Consider the following 12,260-nt stretch of genomic DNA (forward strand, 5'->3'; position numbering starts at 1 on the left):
GTCACATGAGAACACTAAGTTCTTGTGGGAATTCAATATAAAATAGTTAAAAAAAAAAAAAAGCTATGCAGGGGATCAGGAATGAAAAATTATGGGAACATAGTGAAAGGAGTTCCAATCAGTCAGTGTGGGGGAAATTTAATGGCAGGTCTTCTAAATTTGTTTGATGATATGCAAGTTTCCCTGTACTTACATCACACAAATGTAAAACAACAAGCTTAGTTTACTCACTCTTTTTTGTAACCCTGCGATCTGTTTTCTTGTTTCAACATCTTTTCCTCCTGATTCTAGAAATTTCCTGTATGCCAGGTCAAATGCTTGGCCAATTGTTAAAGTGATCTCTTCAGCCTGTGTAAAAATCAAACAATGATTTGCATTTTAATAATATGTCAAACTTTTTTTGAATCGAGAAAACAACATTCATATAAGCACTTACTGCAAAACATTCACAAGAGGTACTTCAACAGGGCAACAGTTTGTAGTAGAGATGTAGTAAATGAGCAAGGTAGTATGCTAACATAATAACTCAATGCCTACCCAGGCACAGCATTGAAAAAACAAGCATACTTGGGGTGGGCATTACTGAACGCTGTTGAAGCGAGAAAGTTGGAAGCAAGAGTTCTTTCTGTCAAAATTCTCATCTCTTTTATTGTATTATTTTTTCCTACCAGTTTTTCTCTCTTTCTCAAATATTTAGTGCCTATTAAATGAAAGCAGAGTGCCAAATGCAGTTTCTCTTCTTGCTTAGCTACTTATTTCCTTTTCCTTGTGAGGTGGGTTTGTTAAACCCTAAGCAGGTAACTGAATGAGGCTGGCCAGGTGGTGTCTCTGGAAAACTTGAGGTATGCCCTCTAAATGGCACACCTGCTACTGGGTCCCAGTTAATTGTTGCCTGGTGGAAGTGAGCAATTCCAATCTGAAACTGTCAGATCTTATGTATACAAGATGAGGTCAGAAATCTGAAGTTTTATATGAGAGCTCCCAATTTTAAGCGATGGTAAACAGTTTGTATTTTGGTAAAACACAATGCCAGTGATCAAAATATATATATATATATATATATATATATATATATATATATATCATCTGAATTTGGGCTTGTAAACAACTTACAATCTCAGATCTATTGATTAGAAGCTGCCACAAATATATCTTATGTCCACCAGCTCATTTCTTCTCCATTCATATCTCCACTGAATTTATAATGTCTTGCACATAGTAAAGACTTATATTAAATAGAGATTTATTTACTTAATCAACATTATAAAGACTTTTGGTAAAGGCCTCAGTCAGATTTAATGTTGTCACAATTATGCCATAAGACCTTCAGATAACAAGAAGACTGCTAGTAATATATATTGAAAATGCTATGCTTTAACTTTACTACAAAATCCTAATAATTTATTATCTGCTGTGATCAACATAAAATGAAAACATGCTTTGTTAATCAGCTTCTATCATTTAATGGAATTTTTATAGTTCATTATTTAAGGGGGGCTTTAGACAAAAAATATGGTATTTAACCTAGCTAACTAAAAGTGCAAAATATGTACATAATATTTTAAAGGAATACTGTTTTATGAAAGAAAAAAAAAAGACAGGAAAGTAAAAGACAATGAGCTATAATAAAAACTACTAAATAAATGAAAATGACAGATACCAATGTATGCATGTTCAATGACTTAAACTAATTGGTTGTGTTAGATATTAAGATTATTTGTAACATTAAAAAGTGGTAGAAGTGGTTTGGATAGATTGTGGGATTATGAATAATTTGTTTTCTGTTTCTAATTTCAAATCTTTGGGTAATAGGTTTCTATTTATTTTACGATAAAAAGACTTTTTTCTTCTTTTTAAAAATTTCTTCTAAAAAAACATGGGATACATGTGCAGAACGTGCAGGTTAGTTACACAGGTATACATGTGCCATGGTGGTTTGCTGCACCTATTGACCGATCCTCCAAGTTCCCTCCCCTTACCTCCCACCCCCTAATGGGCCCTGGTGTGTGTTGTTCCCCTCTCTGTGTCTATGTGTTCTCATTGTTCAACTCCCACTTCTGAGTGAGAACATGCGGTGTTCGGTTTTCTGTTCCTGTGTTAGTTTGCTGAGGATGACAGCTTCCAGCTTCATCCATGTCCCTGCAAAGGACATGATGTCATTCCTTTTTATGGCTGCATAGTATTTCATGGGATATGGGATATATGTACCACCTTTTCTTAATCCAATCTACCATTGATGGGCATTTGGGTTGGTTCCAAGTCTTTGCTATTGGAAATAGTGCTGCAATAAACATACGTGTGCATTTGTCTTTATAGTAGACTGATTTGTATTCCTTTGGGTATATACCCAGTAATGAGATTTCTGGGTCAAATGGTAGTTCTAGTTCTAGATCCTTGAGGAATTGCCACCCTGTCTTCCACAATGATTGAACTAATTTACATTCCCACCAACAGTGTAAAAGTGTTTCTATTTCTCCACAGGCTTGCCAGCATCTATTGTTTCCTGACTTTTTAATAATCACCATTCTGACTGGTGTGAGATGGTATCTCATTGTGGTTTTGATTTACATTTTTCTGATGATCAGTGATGTTGAGTTTTCTTTTCATATGCTTGTTGGTCGCATAAATGTCTTCTTTTGAGAAGTGTCTCTTCATATTCTTTGCCCACTTTGTGATGAGGTTGTTTTTTTCTTATAAATATGTTTAAGTTCCTTGTAAATTCTAGATATTAGACCTTTGTCAGATGAGTAGATTTTTAATTATAGGTTGTTTCCCTTCTAAATTATGATTTTGATGTATCCGTCTTGTTTTCTTTTCTTTTCTTTTTTTTTTTTTTGAGATGGTGTCTCACTCAGCCACCCAGGCTAGAGTGCAGTGGCGTAATCTCGGGTCAAACTGCAACCTCCACCCTCTGGGTTCAAGAAATTCTCCTGTCTCAGCCTCCTGAGTTGCTGGGACGTGCCACCACACCCAGCTAATTTTTGTATTTTTAGTAGAGGCGGGGTTTCACTATGTTGGCCAGGCTGGTCTCGAACTCGTGTCCACAGGTGATCCACCCACCTTGGCCTCCCAAAATGTCAATGTATCCTTTTAACGAGACATTATGTTATCTTCAAACAATCAATTTGTACATTATAAAGAATCATTTAAATGGTAACATTGTTGATTCGTCATTAATGACATTTGGCCTCATATTATTTATTTATTTATATTAATAACTTTAAGAAACCATGTTCTCATTTTATAATAACATCCTTATTAGGCACTTAGCTGTCTAGTAAATATTCTGCATATATTATTTTACTTGATTCTCATTATGGCTCTGTAGTAAGGATTATTATTACCCCACAATACATATGATGAAACTGCAATTTTGTGAAGTTGTATAACTTGCCTAAAGCTAGTGAGTGGAGAAAATAAAATTTAAATCCAGATTTCTGACTCTCCAACCATCACATTTTTGGGGGGTAGGGGGTAAAATTTATATACAATGAAATGCACAGATCATAATAAATTTATAAATCATATAAGATACATAATCCCCAACTTATTAAAAATAAATAATATTTCTAGCCTGCCAGAATGTCTCTTGTGCCTACTTTCAGTCAAATCCCATCTATTATGGGTGACCATTCTCCAATTTTTATCACTATAAATCAGTTTTGCCTGTCCTTGATATCTATAAAAATAGACTATATAATATGTATTCTTTTGTGTCTGTATTCTTCTGTTAACTTAAAGTTGTTGAGTTTCATACATGTTGTACGTATCAATAACACATTGGTTTTGTTGCTGATTAGCATTTGCTGCTGATATACCACAAGTGATTTATCCATTTTACTACTGATGGACATTCATGGTTTTGTCAGTTCTTAGTTATTAGACATGAAAACTACCACAAACATTCTTCTAAGATCTTTTTGTAGACATATGTTTTCTTGTCTCTTGGTAAATACCTAGAATGTAATTGTTAAATCATAGGAGGTCTACCTTTAACATTATAAGAAACTGTGCAACTGTTTTCCAAAGTAATATCATTTTGAATTTCCACCAGCAGTAAGAGACTTTTCGTTATGTCACATTCTCAGAAACAACAGATATTGACAGTCTTTTTCATTTGAGACAATATACTGGATGAGTGATGCTATATTAATGTGTTTTAAATTTATATTTCCCTGTTGAATAATAATATTAGCCCAGTTTCATGTGTTCATTGCCTTTTTTATGTTCTCTTTAATAAACTAACTCCCGGTAGAAGTCTACTGCCCACTTTTATTAGGTGTTTTGTCTTTTTATTAGTGACTTTTTAGGAGTTTTTTATATAGTCTGGATACAGATCCTTTTTCAGATACATGTATTGGGAAAATAGCCACTTGCTTTTTCAGTTTGCTGATAGTGTTTATAGATTAACAGACAATGTTTTATTTTTGATAAAGTCCATTGTATTCTTTTTTTGTTCATGTGTAGTGCTTTTGGGGTCATTTCTAGGAAATCACTATTCATCCAAAGTTCATAATGACATTCTATGTTTTTTAATGAAAGTTACATACAAGATTATAAAAGCTTCTACTTTTATGTCTATAATCCATCTCAAATAGTTTTATGTACCATAAGTAGAAGATAATTTTCATAATTTTTTTCCATACATTTAGCTAGTTATTTCAACACCATTTGTCAAAAAGACTTCCTTTTTTCCATTGAATTTTTTTGTCACATTTGTGGAAAAAAAATTAACCATGTATGTATGGATATTTTTAAACTCTACAATACAGTTCATTTATTACTTATTATTACATTAATACCACCCTGACTTGATAAGAGTTTAAGGTAAGTTCTGACATCAGGTATGCTTCCCCAGATTTTGGGCTTCTCTCTCAAAATTAATTTGTTTTCACTCTAGGTCATTTATATACCTTATTAGAAGTAACTTTGCAATTTTTACTAAGAATCCCATTGTGATTTTAATCAGAATTGTATTGAAACCATGGATCGATAAATTTGGTAGAATTGACCACAATTAAACTGAGCCTTTCAATCCATAAATATGGTATCTTTCTTCTATTACTTTAGGTCTTTTTTACTTACATCAATATTTTGAAGATTTCAGTATGGAGTCCTTGCATATTTTTAAAATACTCATTATTTCATGTTTCCTGATGCTAGAGTAAATACATTTTTCTTTCTTTCTTTTTGCTAGTAGACAGGCATAATTTAATTTTGTACATTGACTTGTAAGCTTTGTTTTTGCTAAATTTGTTTCATAAATCTAGTGGTTGTAGGTTCTCAGCAATTTTTATGTAAAAAAGTTGATATTATATCTGTGAAAAAACACAATTTTTTCCTATTTCTTTCCCATCTTTGTGCCCTTCCTCCCCATCTATTCACTAGCTAAGACACCTAATACCACGTTAAATAGGTAGTAAGAATGGACATCCTTACATTGTTCCCAGTCTTAGAAGGAAAACATTCAATAATTCACCATTGATTATGATGTTACCTGTAGGACTTTTGAAGTTTTTATCAGAAAAAAAAAGTCTCTTCTATTCCTAGCGTGTTATAAATTTAGCAGCAATGCATTGAATTTTGTCTAGTGGCTTTTCTGTATTTGCTGAAATTACGGTGTTATTATTCTGCTAAGATGTTGTATTATGTTGATTGACTTCTCATATGTTAAACCAAACTTGAATTCCTGGGATAAACCTCACCTGGTAATAATATATTATCTCTTTTATATTTTATATATTGCTGGACTTGATTTGGAATTATTATGTAAACGAGTGTTAAGTCTATATCATAAGAAACACTGGAATATAATTTTCATTTTTTGTAAGGTCTTTGTTATGTTTTCAATCAGGGAAACACTGGCTTCATAAAATGATTAGAAGTGTTACTTTATTCTCTTAATTCTGAAAAGGTTTATGTATAATTGGTATTTTAAAAAGAAATGTTTTACAAATTTTAATAGTGAAACTATCTGGGCTTGGTATTTCACTTGTCAAAAAGTTTTGTCAAATATTTGGACCAAATATTTAATTCCAAATATGTGGGCCAAATATTTAGTTCCAAATCTTTTTCAAAAATATAAATATAAGTTTACATTTATAAATTAAATATATTTATATTAAATATTCATATATAATTTTATATATTCAGATTTTCTATTTCTTCTCCGTCAATTTGGTAAATTGAGTTTCAAGATATTCATCAATTTTATATTATTTACCAAATTTACTGGTATAATAGTTATATAATATTTATCTTTGTATCCTTATAAAGAATATAGGATCTGCAGCCACTATTTCTAGTATTGGCAATTTGTGTTTTCTGTCACTTTTGTCCTTGATGAAACTTTTTAGAGATTGTTAATTTCATTCTTAATGAAGAACGAATTTTTGGCCTTGTTAATTTTCTTTATTGTTTGTTCAATTTCAATGTCATTGATTCCATTCTAGCATTTCATAACCTTCTACTTTAATTTTGGTTTGTTTTTCTTGTTTTCATTTAACTTTATAATGTCAGGACTAAAATGATTAATTTTAACTTTTTTATATTTTCTTATATAAAGATTGAAAGCTATGAATTTGCCTCTCAGCAGCTTTATCTTTTAAAAATGTTGATACATTGTATTTTACAATTAAGGAATAATTTAATTCCCCTGTAATTTTTCTTTTAGCTAGAGTTACATAAAGGATATTTTAATTGTAAATATTTGTACAAAATATTTAACTTTAAATATGTGGGCCAAATATTTAGTTCCATATATTTGTAGTTAAACAATATATGCTGTGACATTTTCCATTTTCAAACTTATTGAGTCCCCTAATATGGCCCAGCATATAGTGTACCTCTGTAAACATTCCATGTGCATTCAAAAGGGAAGTACACTCTGTTGCTTGGGATAGGATTCTATTCATGCTATTAAAGTAGTGGATGATATTGGGGGTTGTTTTTGGGGGGGTACCTTTATTGACTTCTTTTCTACTTGTTCTGTCAATTGCTGAGAAAAGCATTAAAATGTACAACTATAATTGTAGATTTGCCTTTTTGCCAAATAAAACTGCCAGATTTTCTGTTTCATTTTTTAAGAAACTAATGTCATTTCATAAATAAATCTTGGCACTTTAATCACATTTTGAATATATAATCCAAGAGCAAACACTGAAATTCAACAGAAAAGTGACAGGAAACACCAAAAGCAAGGAAGGAAGAAGAAGACAGGCAGCCTGTTTGGTTGAGATCAGCTAGGAGCCAGGAGTGACTTCCCGTACATGGGAAAAGAGTGAGTGAGAGACTTCCAGCAGCCCTCATCCCCATCATGGAATCATGCAATCCTGGCAAAGGGACAGCCCCTCAACCCTCCCAACTCCTGAAACTAAAATATGGAGCTGTTGGTAGACCATATGATAGAACTGCTCCCATAAGGGAACTTGCACTAGGTCCCACAACATTTCTGAGACCTAAGCAGCTACAGCAAGATGCCAGTTTGAATCCTAGCCGTAAGTAGATTGCACACTGTCCTGGGGCCCAGAAGTGCTGAGGCTGAGGCATTAGGGAAACTTGGGCTCTTGCTGCTGGGACTAGGACATGACCTGGGAATAAGTTCCCATGGATGGGGCTGAGAAACAAGCAAGGCATTGGCTGTAGCTGCCGGATAGAACACAAGTGCCACGTAGACTGAGAATGGGATGTGAGTGGGGTGCAAGTTGCCACTGAAACTTAGTCACAAGCTGAGTAGGGGCTCCTGTAGCTGGGGCTGAGGTACAACCTAGGCAAGGACTACCACTGCCAGGGCTGAAGGCAAGTGCAACAGGACTGGGCCATGAGAAGGATGCACATTCCCCACACCCCAGCCCAAGATGTGACTACCAAGGCCAACGCCAACTTCTGCAATGCTGGGGCTTCAGCGTGGCTACTACTGCCCCTCACTCATGCATTCTGCCAGGGACCTGAGAATTGTCCTGCCCCTGCCCACTACAGCTAGCGACTACTGTCACCACTGGGGGATCTGAGCACAAGCCTGCCCAGCACAGACTCCAGGACTTAGCCCAGGGTCCTGTGGATTACCCAACACAATCCACCACATTGGGCACTTGAGTGCACCTCCCAGAGGCATGAGGTTGGTCCTAAACTCTAAACTCCTGGATGCTACTACCTTAACTCGCACCTGAGGGCCTGAAGACTGGCTCACCCAGCCTATCATAGCCACTGCCAACATCAACATACAGTACCTAGGATGCAGATAATTTTCCTGTCACTGATACTACCATAACCCATACCACAGTGCCTGCTTAGGGGACCAAGAACTTGTCCACCTGCTCAGTCCACTGTGGCCACGACTGGCATCCAAGCAAGCCAACTAGAGGCCCAAGAATTGGTCCACTGGTAACCATCAATACCACTGCCTGTATATATCAGCCTAGAGAATAAAGATAGGTATGATCAGCCCACTGTTGCCACGACTGGGGCTTAAACAGTGATATGCTTATGATATGCTTAACATTCCAGTCCCCAGCACAAATTCACCACAACCTCCCCTAATATCTGCACACTAACCTTCCAAGGAAATGGCAGCTCTCACTAATGCTGTTTATATCTGATATGGTTTGGACCTCTGTCTCCATGAAATCTCATATCAAATTGTAATCTCCAGTACTGGAGGTGGGACCTGGTGGGAGGTGATTGGATCATGGGGGTGAATTTCTCATAAATGGTTTAGCACCATTTGTTTGGTGCTGTTCTCATAATAGTGAGTAGGTTCTCATGAGATCTGATCATTTGAAAGTATGTAGCACCTCCTCACTACCTTCCATCCTGCTCCTGCCATGTAAGCCATGGCTGCACCTGCTTTGCCTTCTGTCATGATGGTAAGTTTCTTGAGGCATCAACAGAAGCTATGTAGAGGCCAGCACCATGCTTCCTGTACAGCCTGTAGAACTGTGAACCAATTAAACTTCTCTCTTTATAAATTACCCCATCTTAGGTATATTTTTATAGCAATGTGAGAACATACTAATACAGAAAACTGGTACTGAAGACTGGGGCATTGCTATAAAACTACCTGAACATGTGGAACTGACTTTGGAACTGGGTAACAGGCTGAGGTTGGAAGACTTTAAAGGGCTCAGAAGATGGGAAAATGAAGGAAAGTTTGGAATTTTCTAGAGACTGGTTAAATGGTTATGACCAAAATGCCGATAGTGATGTAGACAGTGAAGTCCAACCTGAGGAGGTCTCAGATATAAATGAGGAACTTATTGGGAACTGGAGGTAAGGTCACTTTTGTTACACCTTAGCAAATAACTTAGCTGCATTGTGCCCCTGCCTAGGTGGAACTTTCAACTTGAGAATGATGATTTAGGGTATCTGGAGGAAGAAATTTCTAAGCAACAAAGCATTCAAGGTTTGACTTGGCTGCTTCTAACAAGCTATACTCATATGCATAAGCAAAGAAATTACCTAAAGTTGGAACTTATGTTTAAAGGGAAAGTAGAGCATAAAAGTTTAGAAAATGTGCAGCCTGGCTATATTAGTCCATTTTCATGCTGCTGATAAAGACATACCCAGAATCATGGCAGGAAGCAAAAGACTCTTTTTACATGGCAGTGGCCAGATAAAAGGAGGAAGATGCAACAGCGAAAACCCCTGATAAAACTATCAGATCTCAGGAGACTTATTCACTACCATGAGAACAGTATGCGGGAAACTGCCCCGATGATTTAAATTATCTCCACCAAGTTCCTCCCACAACATGTGGCAATTATGGGAGCTGCAATTCAAGATGAGATTTGGGTGGGGACACAGAGTCAAACCATATCATTCTACCCCTGGCCTCTCCAAATCTCATGTCCTCACATTTCAAAACTAATCATGCCTTTCCAACAGTCCCCCAAAGCCTTAACTCATTTAAGCATTAACCCAAAAGTCCATAGTTTAAAGTCTCATCTGAGACAAGGCTAGTCCCTTCTGCCTATGAGCCTGTAAAATCAAAAGCAAGTGGGCCTCTTCTCACAGCTCCCCTAGGCAGTGCCCCAGTGGGGACTCTGTATGGGTGCTCTGACCCCACATTTCCCCTCCACACTGCCCTAGCAAAGGTTCTCCATGAGTGCCCCACCCCTGTGGCATAATTCTGCCTGGGCATCCAGGTGTTTCCATACATCTTCTGAAATCTAGGTAGAGGTTCTCAAACCCCAATTATTGACTTCTGTGCACTTGCAGGCTCAACACTACATGGAAGCCAAGGCTTGGGACTTGCACTCTCTGAAGCCATAGCCTGAGCTCTACCCTGGCCCGTTTTAGCCATGGCTGAAGTAACTTGGATGCAGGGCACCAACTCCCTAGGGTGCACACAGCACAGGGACCCTGGGCCAGGCCCAGGAAACCATTTTCTCCTAGGCCTCAGGGCCTGTGATGGGAGGGATTGCTGTGAAGACCTCTGACATGCCCTGGAGACATTTTTCCCATTGTCTTGGGGATTAACATTTGGCGCCTCATTACCTATGCAAATTTCTGTAGCAGCTTGAATATCTCCTCAAAAAATGGGTTTTTTTTTCTATCACATTGTCAGGTTGCAAATTTTCTGAACTTTTATGTTCTGCTTTCCTTATAAAACTGAATGCCTTTAACAGCACCCAGGTCACTTCTTGAATGCTTTGATGCTTAGAAATTTCTTCCGCCAGATATCCTAAATTATCTCTCTCAAGTTCAAACTTCTGCAAATCTCGAATGCAGGAGCAAAATACTGCCATTCTCTTTGCTAAAACATAACAAGAGTCACCTCTGCTTCAGTTTCCAATAAGTTCTTCATCTCCATCTGAGACCACCTCAACCTGGACCTTATTGTCCATATCACATTCAGGCTTTTGGTCAAAGCCATTCAACAAGTCTCCAGGAAGTTCTAAACTTTCCCAAATTTCCCTGTCTTCTTCTGCACCCTCCAAACTGTTGCAACCTCTGCCTGTTACCCAGTTCCAAAGCCGCTTCCACATTTTTGGATATCTTTTCAGCAACACCGCACTCTACTCATACCAATTTACTGTATTAGTCTGTTTTCATGCTGCTGAAAATGACATACCTGAGACTGGGAAGAAAAAGAGGTTTAATTGGACTTACAGTTCCCCATGGCTGTGGAGGTCTCAGAATCATGGCAGGAGGCAAAAAGCACTTCTTACATGGCAGCGGCAAGAGAAAACGAGAAAGATGCAAAAGCAGAAACCCCTGATAAGACCATCAGATTTCATGAGACTTATTCACTACCATGAGAATAGTATGGGGGAGACTGCCCCCATGATTCAAATTATCTCCCACTGGGTCCCGTCTACAACATATGGGTATTATGGGAGTACAATTCAAGATGAGATTTAGGTGGGGACACAGAGCCAAACCACATCACTGGCCATGTGGTAGAAAAGAGGAGCCCATTTTCAGGGGAGGAATTCAAGCAAGCTGCAGAAATTTTCACAAGTGAAAAGGAGCCAAGCACTAACAGACAAGATAATGGGGGAAAGGACTTAAGGTAATTTCAGAGACCTCTGTGGCATAACCTCCTATTGCAGGCTTCCTAAGAGGGAAGAACAGTTTCATGGGCCAGGGCCAAGTCCCCACTGCCCTGCACAGTCTCACAACACTATTCCCTGTTTCCCAGCCACTCCAGTTCCAACTATGGCTCAAAGAGGCTCAGGTAAAAAGCACAGGTTACTGCTTCAGAGGGTACAAGTCATAAGCTTTGGCAGTTTCCATGTGGTGTTAAGCCTGTAGATGCACAGAGTGTAAGAGGTGAGCCTTGCTGCAAGATTGGAGCCCTCATTAGACACCCCACACAGACTCCCCATTGGGGAACTGCCAAGTGGAGGTGTGAGAAAAGGGCCACCATCTTTCAGACCCCAGAATGGTGGATGCACTGAGACGTTGCACCCTGTGCTTGAAAAGTCACAAGAACTTAACACCAGCACATGATAGTAGCCATTAGGGCTGAACCCCGCAAAGCCACAGGGGCAGAGTTGCCCAAGACCTTGGGAGCCCACCTCTCAAACCAGCAGGCCCTGCATATGGGATATGGAGTCAAAGAAGATTCTTTTGGAGCTTCAAGATGTAATGACTGCCCTGCTGGATTTTGGGATTGCATGAGACCTGTATCTCCTTTCCTTGGCCAATTTCTCCCTTTTGGAATGGGAATGTTTACCCAGTACTTGTACTCCCATTGTATGTTGGAATTAATTAACTTGCTTTCGATTTTGCAGGCTCATAAGTGAACGGGACTTCCC

The 12,260-nt window shown here is 37.8% G+C and overlaps 1 protein-coding gene across 5 annotated transcripts in view; it reads right to left on the minus strand.

The window, feature by feature from the left end:
• GULP1 (GULP PTB domain containing engulfment adaptor 1) overlaps positions 1–12,260 on the minus strand; it is a 319,039-nt gene that overhangs the window by 27,191 nt on the left and 279,588 nt on the right. For all 5 annotated transcript variants that reach the window (XM_033230913.1, XM_033230915.1, XM_033230914.1 and 2 more), the window contains exon 8: positions 232–348. In XM_033230913.1, coding sequence (XP_033086804.1) covers positions 232–348 — 117 coding nt within the window. The remainder of the gene's footprint in view (positions 1–231; positions 349–12,260) is intronic.

This window comes from Trachypithecus francoisi, unplaced genomic scaffold (assembly GCF_009764315.1).
Source record: "Trachypithecus francoisi isolate TF-2019V2 unplaced genomic scaffold, Tfra_2.0 Lachesis_group13, whole genome shotgun sequence".
In the NCBI taxonomy this organism is placed as follows: domain Eukaryota; kingdom Metazoa; phylum Chordata; class Mammalia; order Primates; family Cercopithecidae; genus Trachypithecus; species Trachypithecus francoisi.